Here is an 18,625-nt window from a genome sequence, read left to right on the forward strand (position 1 = left end):
AATAACAATAACATTCAGCTCCGGATGATGCTAAAGTAAATGTCGAATGATTACTTTCACGTTCGGAGATGAAAAACAATAATATTCAACTCCGTACGATGATTAAAATGTCGGATGCTTGCTTTTACTTTCGAAAGTAGATAGCAATAACATTCGGCTCCGGAAGATGTTAAAATAAAATAATGTCATGATGATTGCTTTTACGTTGGAAAGTGAATAGCAGTAATATTCTGCTCCGTACGAAGCTAAGATAACTTTCGGATGTTTGCTTTTAAATTTCGAAATGAATAACAGTAACATTTAGATGCATTCGATGGTAAAATTAACGTTTCATGTTTAATTGCTTTGACGTACGGAATGAATAACAATATAGTATTCAACTCCGTACGATGATAGAATATATGCCGGATGTATGCTTTTCCGTTCGAAATTAAATAGCAATAACATTCAGCTCCGGAAGATGCTAAAAGAAATGTCGAGTGATCCCTTTGACGTTTGGAAATGAATAACAATAATATTCAACTCCGTACGATGATTAAATAGATTACAGCTCGTTATTCCGAAGGTTCGTTGAAGGCTCTTCGGTCCGAAGATTCGTTATTCCCAAGGTTCCCGGCGTTGTTCCGAATTTCATTTTCTGATTAACTATTCTTCGGAATAACGAACCTTCGGAATAACGCCACAATTAATGTCCAGATTAAAGAACCCTTTTTCATTTTCTGATTAACGAACCTCTAGGTATCATCCTAGGGAGACTTTGTGTGTTTTGGATTAACGAACCTTCGGAATAGCGAACCATCGGAATAACGAACAGCACCCATAAACTAAATGTCTGATGTTTGCTTTCATGTTCGAAAGTAAATTGCAATAACATTCATAATAATCTATAAGCCTATTTGCTAAATCTTAGAACTCAGAATAACAGTAAGATGATTGAATGTTCTATTCATTTATTTTCGACATGACGCACTTCAGTAATATTTGATATTTGTTTTTCTTTGTAGTAGGACCGATGTAGTTTTTTTTTAAGTTTTTCTTGATTTTTTTTTTCGGGCCACCAGAAAGTTAGTGTGGAGCCCTGATCAAGGTCATTGGCATGTTAGCCCGATCGGACGCCGTGTTTTTACCAAAGAGTATAGAAGCGCACGAATGTGATTTTTACTACGACTGGGCTGTGTATAGTTATGCCACTTGATAAATGTTGATGTACAGCGAGAGTTATCAACATTTAAATTATGTAGGAAGCGTGATCGTTCGTATTTTGTCATGAGGGTATTTAAAATTCAGATAAACATCTCATTTCTCCCATGTCGTGTGGCGGAATCCGAATGACTGTCACAAACTACATTCGAGTAAACCGCTATCAATGTACCCTACCACGCCACACTACATACATTGTAGCTAACACGAGTCCATGAGAGTAATGCGTTGACATGCATCCACGTGCGTCCGCACTACCAGTGAGCGGTCAGTGCAGGTGCGCAGAGCACTTGCACAAAGTGATGCGTGCACCTGATACCCTGGCGTGAACCATGTAGGGCCGTATAAAGAGAGTGGCCATCTCGCTTTTTGGCTTATGTGTTTTGAAGCCTGTGATTGGTCAAAAGCTGGTCCCATGATCTACAGGCGCCATGTCGTTACTAAAGTGCGCTCATAATGCAGTGCCCACTGTTTACGACCACAGAACTCTGTGTTTACGACCCCTTTGGCTTGGTTATTTTGTTACGTCTGAGCGTACACGCTAACCCTGTTACGTGTAATACGCGAGGGTAACGACATGGCGTCCAAATTAGCAGTTGGCCAGACTCTCTTTATATACGGCATTAAACTCCTTCCACATGGATGAGAAGACCGGACGAGATCGACGCGACGGGTACAAGTGTCGATCACAAATCAATTAAAAGATGACTAGTATTCACACTGATTATGCCTGCATGGATAAGAATTTCAGCACAGCCTTCTTATTCACTTCCAATATGGGGTCTGTAGGCCTTCCGAAGTATACTTTCTCTCATGAGTCGATGGAATACTAGTACTAGTACAAACTTACATGTATTCGTTTCTCTTGTCAGGCACAAAGAGAAAGAAGGAGAGAGAGAGGGATGGGAAACAAACAATCAGAATACTGTTAGCGTTCGTTTAATACATAGTAGTTTAATACATTCTTAACTTGAAGCTATAATTTCTCGAATATTAATTCATTGCCTTTCCCACGGCCCTCAGAAACTAAAGTTCATGAACTTGCGGTGTGTCTTGTTTATCATGTTTGGCACGTAAGGAATGCGCGCGTACTACTGGACAGGGCGTGTATTCTTCTGCCATTTCTTTCTTCGAAGTCTGAAATGTAATAACCGTCGAGTAGGTTTATTTCATGTGCTTCACATGTTAATCATGATGCATGCATGCCTGAGAGCGTTCGTTCGTCGTGAACCTTCAAACTTGCTCTATACTCAGACAATAATTTCGGGAATTTCCAAGGCAACTGAATAATATTTCTTTTTTGAAACCATTAACAAGAACAAATGTAACCTGCTAATTGCTTATCGATAAATTGATAAAGTTAAAACTATCGTTCTTGTGCCTCACAGTGGTGTGGAGCGTATGCCGTTGAAACGTTCTTTTTAATGATGGAATAAAAGACAAGAACGCAGTTTGGTCGACCGTTCACAAGTCACCGCGGGGCAGCAAGATTTCTTGGGTTTAGCATGCTGTTCGCGCCAACATTTGTGTCTTTTGTCTTTCTTACGTGCGAAAAAGTTTGCTAGCGGATTACAAATCTCCCGAGTTTTGTAACCTGCTAATTTGTATGCGTGTATAAGAAGACATTGTAGGCTTCCTGCCAACCTCTTCAGCATATTAAACATCGTTAGAAAATATTTCAAATGTTCCACCAAGTGTCTATACCAGATTGTTGTATTTCATTTCTAAAAATGCAAAAGCTCCCCCGTGTGAGAGGGGGACACCCCCTTCTCCACACATTATAGACTTCTCTTCACTCACATAAAGTTGGTTACAGTGAAAGACGCACACGTCCATCAGAAGGTGGTTGTAGCCATTCTCATTGTTCCCCGATCGATCAGTACACATTTTCTTTTTCTTGTTTTTTTTTTGTTGAAAAAGAATAAAAATATTGTAACAAAGTGTGAATTAGATCGTTGAAATTCAGATCTCGATACAAACTTTCCTCGCACCTTTGATCATCATCTATAAAGTTCTTACACAGTGACAGACGCGCACGGGACTCACGAGGTGACAGAAAAATCACGATGTTATAGCCATGCCCACTGTCCCAGAGTATTAAATTTCTTACATTTTCTAAAAAAAAAAAAAAAAAATGTGTACATGATGAATTCCATAAAAATGGTGTTGAATATCATATCTAAAAATACAAATGCACCCGTGATGGTCTGTCACAAGCTCTGTGCTCTCTATTATGCTCCAGCTCTCCCTCGATTACGTGCTCTTCCCCTCCCGCACACGTAAATATGGGTATAGTGCATATACCTGTTACATACACCTTTGGACACTGTTCCATACGAGGGTATGATTAACCCCCACCCCCCCCCCCCCCCACCCCCCGCCAAAAAAAAAAAATGCAATCGTTACATGGAGTTTCCGCCAGATGTTGCTTACGCTATAGGAATAAAAAACCGCGTAGATATAAGTAACAATTACCATAGGTACTCTCTTAAATTAAGCTCTTACCATAGAGGTCACATCAGCCGGGTCACTAATAAAAAGAACTGTTCATAGATAATTATAGGGGCCAACCCCGATTTGTAAAGCCTGATGTTCTTTTTTTTCTATTTTGTTTGCATTTAATTACAAACGTATACAAACTGTTTCTTGACATAAAAGTCAAGGTGCTCCCTGCCCCATCGTAGGTTGTTTAACAATGACCCGGATATTCATTAACTCCTTGCGGCTGGAAGCTTTTGTGCTTGATGATGATATCAAAAGGTGGAACGGCATTGAGACGCTGAGCTGCGCATGAATGACCAACGATGACCGAGCTGTGCCAATATAATGGGTCGGTTTGGAGATGGATCTTTTCCACCTCCCTGGTTCGATGTAGAAGGAAACATGGACATTATAGTGCACTTCGTCGTCAGAAAACGACTAACAGTCATTTACTGTTGATCACCAAATCCTCGAAGTAGTATTCAGAGTAATTTCACAGTTCAAAATTTAACTCCCTTTAATCTCGTAAGCAGTTTATTACATGCAATTCGGTAAAACGTGAGATCGTATGGGTTTTGCATTGTCATGATCATGTTGTTTATATTACTCGAAAATATCAATAAATGAAATTCTTGCCTCGTATTGTTTTCCTTACAACTGATTGAAAATTTGTTTTATATCGACGTAAACTGTGAATTCGTGAATACAAATGAAAATTACTTGACTGGACATGCACGGGCACTTAAAATCTGATCTATCCACAAAGAATAATATACATGAAGATTATCCCGTATTAATTCTATCAAATTTTGTTAAGGACAGAATTTCATTATTGTTGATAACGGAATTCATGATGCCGTAATTACGATAATTTACCTTGCACTGAATCGTAATATTGCTGTTAATGATACGGAATGTTGCTATAATCACTAACGAGTGCCGCTTTGTTATTTCCGCGTGCAGTATATGTCGTATAATACTCCGTCATATTTTGAACGGGCCAAGACACAATCACTCGCCCTGCGTATTATACTGTACATAATTATGACATAGTTCACGATATCCCGCTCGATAAAAATGATTGGATGAAATGAGCGGCAACTTCTTAGCGCTTCTGATTCTTGAGCAGATATATAATTTTCTTTAAGAGAATATCCATATCAGCGTTTTAAGCTTCATGATTTAAACTACGGAAATTGTTCTGTCTGTAGGCTGTGTTATCAACACGGTTCTATATCTGAAAGAGAAATTGCAAGAGACTTTCAGTTTGCCACTGCTCTGCGTGGAAGTTTCGTCCGCATTTGCACGCTGTATAGGGGCCGAATATATCACTGTCATTATCGTGACACCTCGTCTTCATCATTATCACAAGCGCCCTCGATGCATCATTATCATCATCAAAAGCATTAAAAAAAATTTTCAACGTCATAGGGCTCGACACTAACGGTGGCCCGGGGCCACCAAAAACACACGTCGGGCCCCTAAAATTTCAGAAATTAAGATTTTGGTGGCCCGATCGGGCCACTAAAAAAAGTCGGATGTTTGCCTATACTTTTGAAAATGAACAGCGGTAACAATCAGCTCCGTAAGATGCTAAAAAAAAAAAGTCAGATGTTTGCTTTTGACTTTGGAAATGAATAACGGGAATATTCGACTCCGTATGATACTAAAACAAATGTTGGATGTTTGCTTATACTTTTTGAAATGAATAACGGTATGATTCGGCCCCGTACGGTGCTAAAATCAATGTCAGATATTTGATTTTGCGTTCGGAAATGAAAAGGATTCTCAACATTCGGCTTCGGAAGATGCTGAAATAAATGTCGAATGTTTGCGTTGCCGTTCGGAAATAAATAAGAATGATATTCAACTCCGGATACGATGATGAAATAGATGCCGGATGTTTGCTTTTATACTTTCGAAAGTAAATAGCAATAACATTCAGCTCCGGAAGATGCTAAAGTAAATGTCGAATGATCCCTTTGACGTTCGGAAATGAATAACAATAATATTAAACTCCGTATGATGATAAAATAAATGCCGGATGCTTGCTTCTACGTTCGAAAGTAAATAGCAATAACATTCAGCTCCGGAAGATGCTAGAATAAATATCGAAAGATCCCTTTAACGTTCGGAAATGCATACCAATAATATTCAACTCCGTACAATGATTAAATAAATGTCGGGTGTTTGCTTTTACTTTCGAAAGTAAAGAGCAATAACATTCGCTCCGGAAGATGCCAAAATAAATATCAGATGATTGCTTTTAGGCCTACATTCGTTTGGAAGTGAATAGCAGTAACATTCTGCAACATACGATGCTGAAATAAATGTCAGATATTTTGCTATAGCATTTCGAAATGAATAACAGTAACATTCAGTTGCGTTGCATGGGAAAATAATGTCTGATGTCTGCTTTGACGTTCAAAAATGAAAACAGTAACATTCGGCTCCGTATATACGATGCTAAACAATTGTCAGATTATTCATTTCACTTTCGGAAGTGGACAGCAATAGCATTCGGCTCCATGCGATAATGAAATAAATGTTGGATGTTTGCTCTTAAATCTGGAAATGAATAACGGTAATATTCTGCTCCGTACGATGCTAAAATAAATAACACATTGTTGTTTTTACATTTGGAAATGATTAACGGTATCTATCGGCTCAGTTAGGTGTTAACATAAATAGCGGATGTTTACTTTCACGTTCGGAAATGAATAGGGCCTAAGGATAATATTCAGCTCCGTAAGATGCTAAAATGAATGTCGGTTCTTTGCTTTTACATTTGAAAATGATTAACGGCAACATTCGGCTCCGTAAGGTGCTAAAATAATAGTAAAATTGGATGATTGCTTTTAATACAATTTTGTTTGTTTTAGGCTTTCAATACCGATGTAGAAATAAGGACGATACGATAAAATTAGAAGCTGAATGAATATTAAACAACATGTCTCTCGTCACGCTCAGGCATCTTGCACTTCTTTAATTTATGGTCTTGGTAAACACGACACGTGGTACGCGCCTGCCGTGATATACTTAGTAACGCATTGAAGAACCTGCATGGTAACGTACATAAACACGCATGCGATTTGTCGTAATTAATGTGGTAGCGAACGCAGGGATTTACGAAGAAGAACACAGGGATTTACGAAGACGAATACACATGCTTCGTTGCATGTCTTTTCATGCTATTCTAGGTGCTCGCGTCGATCGACGAAACCATACTATACTGTTACAAACGACATGAACAATGCAAGTAGAGCTTCGTTTGTTGTATCGAAATGGATAAACAAGGTGCTGGAACCAAGATTATCAGCGGATTATCAAACTTTGCAACGCTCCAGAAGCACTGAAACAGCATGATTTGATCGTTCTTCGGCCGTGAACTAGTAGTGAAAAAGTCGTGGTTTTGGAGCCCAAGAGCTGCGGACAAAAGCCGATGTAACAATCGGCGGATTATCACCATGAATAGCATGTGTCTTTTGTTCGATTTTCACGCTGCATAACAAAAGAGTCACTCTAGCCGGCGAGGGGGCGAGGCAGGATGTCGGCGACTATTCTGCCCGAAAAGCACGACTTTTTCACGACGTAACAACTACTAATCCACGGTAATTTCACATCGATTCCAGCACATTTTCACAACTCGTTCACCACCTAATCACAACGCAATCACGGCAAAACCACGGGGACATTATGTAAGTGCAAAAGCACGACTTTTGCACGACTAAATCACAACGAAACCACAAGTAAAGGACGGCGTTTTCACTGTCAAAGCATCGCGAATAGTGTTGGTAGTGTAGGGGGATGGGGAGGGGTAGACAGTGCAATGACAGCAAAAGGAGCAATTGATTCAATAGGTATACACACCATTCCTTGTGAGTAAAAATTGTTTCTCCTCAGGAAGGTAGGGTTTCTTCTTGCCCGGATCACCAGCACTCCACGACCACGTCGGGCAGCTGTGGACCAGATGGTCGCCGGCGGCGACAAACTCTTCTGGTGTAAGAACACCGGTCTCTTTGAACTTTGATTCCTGGGGAGGGAGGAGGGAAGGACCAGAAGACATTTGATGATAAATAAGGGTATGCTGTAACTAATAGCAATCTTCTTCTTGAGTTGGTACACATGTCTCTTGAAAAGTTTAATCACGAGGGGAAAAGCTTGGATAGTGTTTCATAATCATACATTGTATAGCCTTTATTCTGCCATATGAGCTTCCCTAATGAGACATTTATCATTTTGAGCTCCTTTGTGGAGACATGTTATTAGCATTTAAAGAATAACAACATTTGAGAATTTTACTCTATGTAAGAGACACTAACAATGAATAACAGCACTCTGCATGCAGCTAAATGTTTGTGCACATCAGTATGCGACACACGCTGATACAGTTTTCAGTTGTTTCACAGACTAGTATGTAAACTATCAATATCAAAACACAGTATGCAGATTCTACAGTAGATCAGAGTAATTTAATACTGTTGTTAATACTGTTGACCGCGTTCTTACCGATCAACTGATCTACTTGAAGAATACCGATGGATTTTAATCATGAACGGTTTGTCAGTAAGGACCCTCGAGACAAACGCTTGTTGTGGCTGGCTGTGCGCAGTACAGCAGTTAGGTCTAGAAACTAAAGTTTGAGTATCTATAGTACAATTGTAAGAGTGGTAACTGTTACTGTAAATGTATACAGCTGTCGTTTTTATGATGCTGTCAAGTGGTCAATATATTCTATTTTTATGCTTCGGCCTATGTCATAAAAGAGTAAGACTATGATACGATTACAATATCTAAATTCTGTAAATATTCAAGAGATTTGGTTATTACTGTACATGTATGTAGTGTGCATTTCATTACTTTTTTTTATAGAAAAGAGTTCAGACTACTTTCCATATCACCAACGTCCCATTATGTATCACTTCCAAATGAATGAAGTGAATACTAACAATAGAAAGTGGTGACAACATCCTTCACTTTCTTCCTTTCTTCCCAAATTTCTCATTTCCTTTTTCACTTTCTCTTCCTGTGAGTCTATACATCCAGCTATATTTCCTTTTTTTTTTCTTTTACTGTCAATCTACATAATAATATTACACAATACAAATTCCATTCATACAAACAATTGGAGTATTTCCATAAAAGACTCTTTAATAACTTAGTGACAAATTTATTGAAATGAATCTATAGACATTGATTCTTTTTTTTATCTTTTCTTATAAGGGACCTATACAATACAAATTCCATTCATACAAACAATTTGAGTATTTCCATAAAAGACTCTTTGATAACTTAGTGACAAATTTATTAAAATGAATCTATAGACATGGATTCCTTTTTTATCTTTTCTTATAAGGGACCTATTTCGTACTGATTATCAATACCAACACTTTAAATGCAATCATAGACTGAATTAACTAAACTTTCAAACTTGATTTATCTTCACATGTGCTTTCACAAAGATACTCCCTTTTGCCATATCACAGCCAAGCAACAAATTCTACTGGCCTCACAACTGACACCTCAGTTTGTCTGACAGAGAACTTGTTGTTTGCTTGGGTCTTTTTTTTTTTCTTCCAAAACGAATGTATACATGCAGTGGCGCACCAGAGGGGGCGCACCAGGCGCGCGCCCCCTCTTTATTTTTTGTTAAAACACAAGAAACTAAAAGAAAAAATGGGGGGGTGAGTGTGCCCCCTTTAATTTTCTAAAGGCCCCTCCCCTTTACGGAATTCCTAGATCTGCCCTTGAACATGTACTGTTCTCTTATCATTTATGTACATGTACACGTACATTTGTACATCCATGCTTGTGTCTCACTTAAAACTCATGGATCAACGATCAAACTCCAAAAAGAGAAAGGAAATCGGAGGAGGCGTCAATAAAGCAAATCCAAAATATCATAAAGAGCAATACACTCTTTGTGCATGAAAGATACAGGTCTCTTTGACCTTTGATCCCTGAAGAGAAAAGAACATGAATGCAGGGATGACAATGGTTAAATTCTCACACACTCATTGATGCCTTCCAAACAACAACATGAGCTTCTGATGCATAACTCACAACTCGACTTTTCACACAGACTTGGTAAACACTTTCACTTTATCTTGGGAGTGCACGGTGAGCTCTTAAAGGGGCATTCCAGACGATTTTCATAATTTCACATCATGTAGCACATAAATCGACTGGTCCATTGTGGAATTTATTGTGGTCCTTGAGCAGAGAAACCAATACTCTGAAAAATCTTAAACAAATTACACTGAACAGTGTTGATGACACAGGAACATCTCACATCTCAGAAATGTAGCAGTGTATTTCCATTACAATTTACCAATTGCTTAACAAGTTCACCTGTGTAGAATCTGTGCATGCCTTCTCCTTTTGTTCTGCTTCCTTGAGCCCCTACTCATGCATTTTTATAGTGAGGCTGCCTTGTCATCGTCCTTGTTCACTGCGATTTGTTATAAATTTTGAAAACATTCTTATTCCTCATCTCAATAACTACAAATTTTGAAACTCTGTACTCAGTATAACTAATTTATAGTTATTAAAATGTAAAAGTCTGAAAATCAACCCCGAGGTCTCCTTTTAAAGTTAAAGTGTGCCTAAGTTACTGCCCTAAGAGAAACCGTCTACCACAGAAGAAAAAATTTTGGAGTTGCTGTAGCCCAGTGGATAAGACTGCAGACTCTAAGTCATGATGTACCTGGTTCAAGTCCCCTAATAGCTACAATCAGTTGTGTCCTCAGGTAAGGTACTAAGTACTGTAAAACCAGAAATGTTCGCATGCTTTTTAATTTAATTTTTGATATAAACACATGAAAGTTCTTGTCTACAAAATAATGTACACTATGAATGCATTGAATGCCAGTGGCAATTCGCAAAAATTTCATGCTGTGAAAAAGGCTACTGGCTCCAATTTGCGAAAATTTCATGCTGCAAAAATATCTTGCTTTACAGTATAATTATGTTAGTACCCTCAATGCTTATTCCTTCAGAAGGGGACTTAGCTCAGTCAGTCCCACGGTAGATTGCTAAAAAAATCAGTATTTCAATAGAAACCAAGTTATAAAAGTACATTCAAATACTGTATAAGCTGTTATTTTCACGAGGGTTTTATTTTCGCGAATTTCGCGAATCACAGTTGGATCACAAATTTAACAACACACGAAAATGCCTCCATACGCTTTGTTAATAGAGCAATAACGTAAAGGTCAGCGTCGATTTGCGAAAACAATTCTCGCAAAAATGTCTAAGACCTCATCATCCGCGAAAATAACAGCGTATGCAGTATCCAAATCCAAATCCAAACACTAACAATGTACATGTACATGTACTACTTGTGTACAGATACTTGTGAGAGGGATAGGGAAGGCATCTTGAAAAGTTTCACATCCATGGACAAAAATTATGATTGGCAAGAAAGAAACAAGCATTATGATGTTTTCTGTCTCTTTAATACTAGTGTCAGCTTGTAAACATTTAATCCATTCCTTCGGCAATTTTCCGAGAATATTCAATGCCCCCAAACAAGATTCTTTTTTCTTGTCAGGGTACTAACCCGGTGTAGTGGCCAACAACCTACACTCATTGTACCTACAGTACGCATATTTTAAACAGCACATTTATCTTCTAGCATGAAACCTGAACTTTACTAAATGGAAGAAGAAAAGGGAAAATTCAATCAAGATAATAACATTGTGTGCATTACTTGTTGTTTGTTTTCATTTTCTATCTGACAATATGGCTGAATAGACCTGGCATTTTCAGCAACACAGGCTGGTCGTCAATGGGGTCCAGTTGTTTTACATGTTACAGTATGTATCCTACTTGGGGGGGGGGGGGGGTCAATATTTTGCCAGGCTATGCCTATGGGTTATAGGGCACTCAATGTCATATCTACATGTAGATATCTCAAATTCCTGATACCAAAATTGCACCAAAATCAGAGAATATATACTTAATAGTGTATTTCTAAATACTCCAGTAAATTTGAACCAAATCAATCAACAGAAAATGATGGTATACTGACAATTATCATGTCGTTGCTCAAAACAACTCACTCTTCATGAGCAATTGCAGGAGGGTACCCAGCCTGCACTTGTACGCTGTAATCTGAAACTGAAGACCTTCCCCATTATGCGAGGAATCTTTCAAGTAACGGAGAGCAAAAAATCAACGTTCAGTGTGTTTTTAAATGATTTACGGCCAGTTGAATGAAGTCAAATGAGAAATACAGTTCTTAAATTGTACAATACCACAGTCCCTTATTCGTACAAGACCACAGTCAGACAGACATCTGGACAGACAGACAGACACACATACACACAAGCATTTCTCAATTTAAAACTTCTTTCAACTTGCTGCAATTGTTGCTTCCCCTGTCGAGTTGTTCCTGTTTGCATTAGATGGCTTACTTCAGTCCTGGATTGTGCAGGGCAGCATACGCCGCCGCAATCCCTCGCAAAGAGCAACTCCTGAACGAGTTCGTTTTGAGTGACAATTTAAAAGTCATAGTCAACATTGATGTTTCCGACAACAGATTTGGTTCAAGTTCAAACGAGTAAATGGAAATAAGCTACAGTAAATAACCTATTCAATATCCTGTGATTTTGGTGCAAATTCGGTTCAGTGACAGGGAATAATTTTCAAACTCAAATTTGATTCGCAATTTCAGCTGAGGAACAATAAATTTCACATGGTATCCTGTACACTTCTATGGAAGAAAAATGCTATACAAAAGTTGGTTTGTGTAGCAGTGGTGTAAAAATGCATAGCAAATTGCGATGCGATACCAGGAAAATTATTCCCTGAGTGAGATGCGTGGTGGATCTAGTCTAACGTTACATGAAAGTGCATTAACGGTGGTGGGTTATACTAATTATATTATGCACCCTGTTCTTTGGGATGAATGAATGAAGCAGGATCTTCAACATGCATGACTTGCAGATTATGACTCTCTCTCCTCACACACAGGTTAAAATTACACAGGATCCCCATATTTTTATGTCCCATCCGAGGACGAAGGGATAGGGTGTTTTGCCATACGGTTAGGCCTACATTTTGTACACTCACTGACACTAGCTACTAACAACAGTAACACTTTATAAATTTAAGTTAAACACACAACATTACAAAATCTTTTACTGTTAGTGTTAGAGCCACTTTTAGCTTAAACTGTTTACTCAGGATCTACCCAAATTTATAAAATTCCCAAAGAAATTTCCAGATAAAAGTCCCTCATTACTTGGTACTTCTAGAGTCAAGCCAGAGCGAGTCAACACAGCTACATACAACGTGCAGGGTATACGAGACCCTCACATACAGAGCAATCACGCCCACATTCGGTGGCCACTTGTAATTGATTTGGTCCAAGAAAGTCAACTTACACACGTAGAACCTACATGCACGGTTGTTGTTTTGATCGGAGATAGCGACACTCACCTTCAAAACAGGTGTTAAAAACTCGGCCACACCAAGGCCTATGCCTTTCATGTTATTTATCACGTTCTGCATGCTGTCGTTTATCCCTCAGATCACTCAGCAATCAAGCCTGTGGTCTCACAATTCGTAAAATTTCAGACAAATTCACAGATAAATGACAGATAACACAGTATCCCATGTACACTGTACGTACGGTGTAAACCTTGATCTGGCCCGGAAGCGGAAACCGTGAATGTCAGCATGACGCGTTCTGGTTCGCAGATGGCGTCTTACCATTATAGTATCCATTCATTGCGAAAATCTAATCTTCTAGCAGTTTCCTTTCAGGTCTTTTCGAAGTAACTACGTGTAAAACATGCAAATCCCTTTATTCAATACCCAGAACATAAATAGATCCTGTCCTTGTGCTACCTCAAATATTCTGATCTGTTGATGCTCTATTTTTGTTGCATTGTGATTGTGGGTCTTTTGATGTGTGATTAGGTAATGTTGTGATGTTAGGCTGGGGAAAAAATGACATAATTAATCATTATTGTATTTTTTATGTGAAGTATTCATCGCAGTTAAGTAATGTATGGTCGCAAAATGCATTAAAGTTTGGTGAATGTTGCTAATTAGGGAAGCATTCGTTGAATCTAAGTCAACTTACCACTATCTAAGCTTAAGATTGTGTGCTTTTTTTATCTTTTAAATAAATTATTGTCTTTACTTTGTACACAAGTAATATAAATATGATTTCACTTTGCAGTATAGAAAATTAACATTTCCTATCCCTTCGTTACTTCCGTAGTACCATGATTTGGGTTATTAATGTAGGGGAGGGTTGTTACTATGGAATGTCACTTTCCTTTCCTGTCTGTCGTTCTTTTTTTTTTCATTAATCCTCTTCAAATCTACTTCCTCAGTGTTACTTGAAAACACATCTTTTCGTGTAATTTGGTAAATGTCGTTTTTACAGCGATCTGTAACTGTGATGAAAGGAGCTCTTACAGTTTTGTATAGTGTCTCGTTATGTAAGGTGTCTAAATATACATTCTACTGAAATGTTCTTAACTGAATCCTGTATCAGTTGAAGGAACGTATTATACAACTGCTCATCATATTGCGCATGTCAATTTTACTATTAACTGCATCCACTGTAACTGTATATTTAACACTGTTTGATTTATTCTGCAACTGATTGACAAATATTGCCCCATACCGACGTAATTGCCCGACATCGACATGAATAATTTATTCTAAATGTTCGATCTTGTCGTCGCGATTTATATCGGCTCTTTTTGATCATTAGAATAGGGGCTTACTCGGCAAGAGAAGGTACTATAGGCCTACTAGAAGTACCTCACTTGGTCTCAGTAAACTATAGATACGTTCTAAAAGAAATTTTCTTGGTAATCACAATTGTTGCGACATACATGAATGAATATGGAACTGGGAATGAAAACAAAAACAACCATTCTGAACCACAAAGATTAATTCTGCATGTTGAACATCTCATCACTGAATTTTCAACACAAACCGATGGAATTTGTAGCATAGCGCCCTCTTTAGTTTTATATTGTTTATCAATAATCTGCATGCCCGTCTATGATCAAGATTGAGTGATGAAACATTCATCACGGATTTCCATACCCGTGTTGAACATAGATAATCCTGATGATAAAATAACAACAAAACCAATAAATATGGCAATGAAGATGATAATGATGATGATGATGATGATAATAATAATAATAATAATAATAATAATAATAGTAATAATAATAATAATAATAATAATAATAATAATAATAATAATGATAATAATAATAATGATGATGATGATGATAACAACAATAATAACGTCTGTTGAGAATGAGAAGGGCGTTAAGTTGTTTCGAACACTATGGGTTTAGTGGCAACTTAACGCCCTTATCATTCTCAATCATTCATGATGATAAATTATTATAATCATACCAACAGCAATACATGTACTTCTTAGTAATCTGGAGTGACGACGGCTGGGCGGTCACGAATTTTGGAGGCGTAATTTTCGGGGTCGACTGTATTTAAAAATGTCACTTAAGTACAAACAGTATTTGATGAGATTGTAGCTTTAAACTGAAATAAAACAGCATAGAATGTAGCGACTGAGCTAGTGGTATCAGCTGTCATTGAGGTAGTTGTCCTTGAAATCCATGAAAATGTTTGTGTTTTGTTATGTTTTGTTTTTAGGGAATGACGTACAAACTGAGACACTTCTTCGGTATTGTAAATCCTTCTCCCTCCCCCCCCCCCCCCCCCCCCCTCTCTCTCTCTCTCTCTCTGTCTCTCTCTGTAGAAAAAAAAAACTGCGGGTTTTTTTATTGAGAGTTTGACCTATTTAAATCTAAATCAGGTCTAGACCTAAATTAGGTCTAAAATAGCTGAAAATGCTCGACACAGAGTCCAAGTTATGGCGTGAAAGACTCGCCCTACATACACACCTACACGCCCACACACCCAAACACATCTGATTTTCATGCAATGTTTTGACATTCTCTTCTCAAAACAAACACCAACCCTACGCCACCCCCCCCCATAAAAAAGAATAAAAAGAAGAGAGGAACCGAAACAGAGAAAATACGGTGAAATAATTATATATAAATATTTTCGGGTCACTTCGATTATTGCATCCATCAGCAACCCTGTATAAAACCATGTACAAAAGAGATCATATGTCACCCCGCACGGTAAAACATGAAGTTGATTATCAAAACACCTGTCGCCTGTTTGGGCAGTTTTCTGTTGTTGTTTTCGTTGTTGTTGCTATTATTCTGTTTAATCCTTGATTTTAAGTCGATCTTGTTTTTATATGTATATATTGGATACGGGGATGCGATTATCGCGGCGTTACAGATTTATGCCGTAATTGGATAAGGACATTAAGTGGCCGGAATGGTACAGCCAAGGAGGTTTCATAATAACACCTTAATTGGTTCAGCCCACACCACTATGATTTTTTTTTTCCTCATTGCAGACTCGGGATATTTTTATATTTATACATAATCTGGCCTGTCGCCTTATTGTGCATTATTGCAAAGAACTTCCAGACCATCTCTGCTTCTCTCTCCCTCACCCCACCCCCTCCCCTCTCTCCATCCTTTATTGTGTATATTATGTTTATACATGCATTGTGCGTGAGTGTGTGTCTGTGTGTCTGTGCGTGCGTGCGTGCGTGTGTGTGTGTGTGTGCGTGTGTATGTATGTATATGTGTGTGTATGTGTGTGTGTGTGTGTGTATGTGCTGTGACATGGGGAGGAGATGGAAGTATAGTACAGTATAGAAATAAATAGTGTACAGAGCAAGAATGAATAATGTTATACACTATGTCTGAAGTGCATGATAGACTCGTTGTTTTAGGGAAATGGAAATTAGACTTGAAGAGTGTATAGAGTAAGAAGTAACAATGTTATACGATATGTCTGAAGTAACTGTTATTTCAAGGAAAAAGAAGAATTTGTAACATTACAATTAATGGTATTGTTGTTGCACAGTATTATGCTGTGTGTCAATTATTGATTGCATTTTGTTATACATTCAAGATGAATTATCGTTATTATAGTTATTCAAGATGAAGTTTATATCACTGAGATCAGACAAAGATTAGTGAGAACCAAAAGTAGGACTGCTGAGTCTTATTATATCAAATTCAAATTAAAATCAAATTTATTTCCAATATCACATTTTTCTGATACAACTACGAAAAAAAAATGTAATGCATGAATATGCAGAAATACATTTTTATTCGAGATCATTGTATACTGGAAAAAGAGAGGCCAACTCTCTCATCTATAGTCAGCATTCATCGTGTCTGGATTTGTTTGTTTGTTTTGTTCTATCCTTCAAGTACATTCGATTTGTTCCTAATTGACCGTTTAATGGAGGACAGGTATGATTTACTGAGTCTCTAAACAATGGGATACCAAGTACACGGGAAGGAAGACCTCGACGCACGTTCATCATCGATTATTTATGATAAACCCTTATGACTCTTTTTCCTTAACTCAGGATTGTTCATATGGCATAAATATGTCATTATATTTCCAAAACTCAATCTCACAAAACATGGATTCTTCGCCCAGTTTTCATTTTCTCCTCTATCCCTCCTGCTGCCCTCACTCATTATACCATCTCTCTCTCTCTCTTTATTTCTTCTCTATCTCCCTCGATCTTTGAAAGACAAAGGAGGAGAAAGAGGAGGAGGAGGAGGAGGAGAAATGGAGGGGAAAAAGAGATATGGGTCTGTTTATCGATTTAACAAATCTTTGTGATTGATAAATCTACATCTATCAATCTATTCATTATCTATACCCATCTATCTATCTATCTATCTATCTATCTATCTATCTATCTATCTATCTATCTATCTATATAATTATATATATATCTGCACATCAATCAATCTACCTATTTATCTATTACATTTATCAATCTATCCATCTATGCATCTATCGATATGTAATGCGTTATCTATATCCATCTGTTTATCTATCTATCCGTCAATCTTTATATTCATCTATTACATTTATCTATTCATCCTCTATCTATCTATCTATCTATCTATCTATCTATCTACCTATCTATCTATCTATATTTCCATATCTGACTGTTTGTCTATAGCATCTATCTTTCCTCTCTTTGTCTTCATCTCGCTCCTTCTCTCTTTCATTGATGCGTCAGACCTTCTGTCAATCTACCGCAGTCTGCACCAATTTGATATGACTGTCGGGGTACAATGTTACATTCTCTCGGGGCTCAATTATCGAACCACTTAATTCGTGATGACAATGGAAGGGGTAGCCGGCTGCCGGCTCGCCAATAATGGGTTCGGAACGTCACCTGCGCGACATTATCAACCCCTAATGAATTTAGCACCTCGTAATTAGCAGGGAGTAAAACTCCGTGCTTTGTATTTATCAGTCGGAATCACAACGTAAAATGTACCTTTGAAGCGCAATTGCACTTCGTGTTCAAGTGCACTTTTGAAGAAAATAATTACAGAAACGCTAAGGTTCCAAGAAAAAGACATAACAAAATTACGTAATTTCCACGAATCATTATTATTTTCCTGTGGTTTGTTGTTGTTTTTATTCGGAACTGTGATATTGGTCGTACATTATGCGCACTGAATATAAGCAAAATGACTGAGGTGACGACGTAACTGCTTCACAATTCTATCATTTCGTTTGGAATAAATAAAACATAAAAATTATGTTTATGTTAAAGATTTGATTCGATAGATTTCATAACAAGATGTAGGAACTGTAATTTCCTTGCACTAATTGTTTTGAGACTAACAAACAAGAATAATTTGATCAAAAGTACATAAATAAGAAAAAAAATCCCCCTTAAAATGTAAAGTCTCCCTTGTATTTTCATATAATTATACATATAAATGTAAAACTATATAAGCAAATTATAGTATTCATATATATTATAATATATTCCTTTGTTCTGTCTAACTATGAGGAAACTCCT

General features: G+C 37.6%; 1 protein-coding gene across 1 annotated transcript in view; it reads right to left on the minus strand.

Moving 5' to 3' along the window:
* LOC139723725 (ubiquitin-like-conjugating enzyme ATG3) overlaps positions 1-13,304 on the minus strand; it is a 30,820-nt gene extending 17,516 nt beyond the window's left edge. The window contains exons 1-2 of the mRNA XM_071634940.1: positions 13,126-13,304; positions 7,552-7,714 (exon numbers count right to left, since the gene is read on the minus strand). Coding sequence (XP_071491041.1) covers positions 7,552-7,714; positions 13,126-13,197 — 235 coding nt within the window. The 5' untranslated portion in view covers positions 13,198-13,304. The remainder of the gene's footprint in view (positions 1-7,551; positions 7,715-13,125) is intronic.
* Positions 13,305-18,625: the final 5,321 nt, after the last annotated feature.

Source organism: Diadema antillarum, unplaced genomic scaffold (assembly GCF_040938485.1).
Source record: "Diadema antillarum isolate AM-2024a unplaced genomic scaffold, OU_Dant_1.0 scf00000198, whole genome shotgun sequence".
In the NCBI taxonomy this organism is placed as follows: domain Eukaryota; kingdom Metazoa; phylum Echinodermata; class Echinoidea; order Diadematoida; family Diadematidae; genus Diadema; species Diadema antillarum.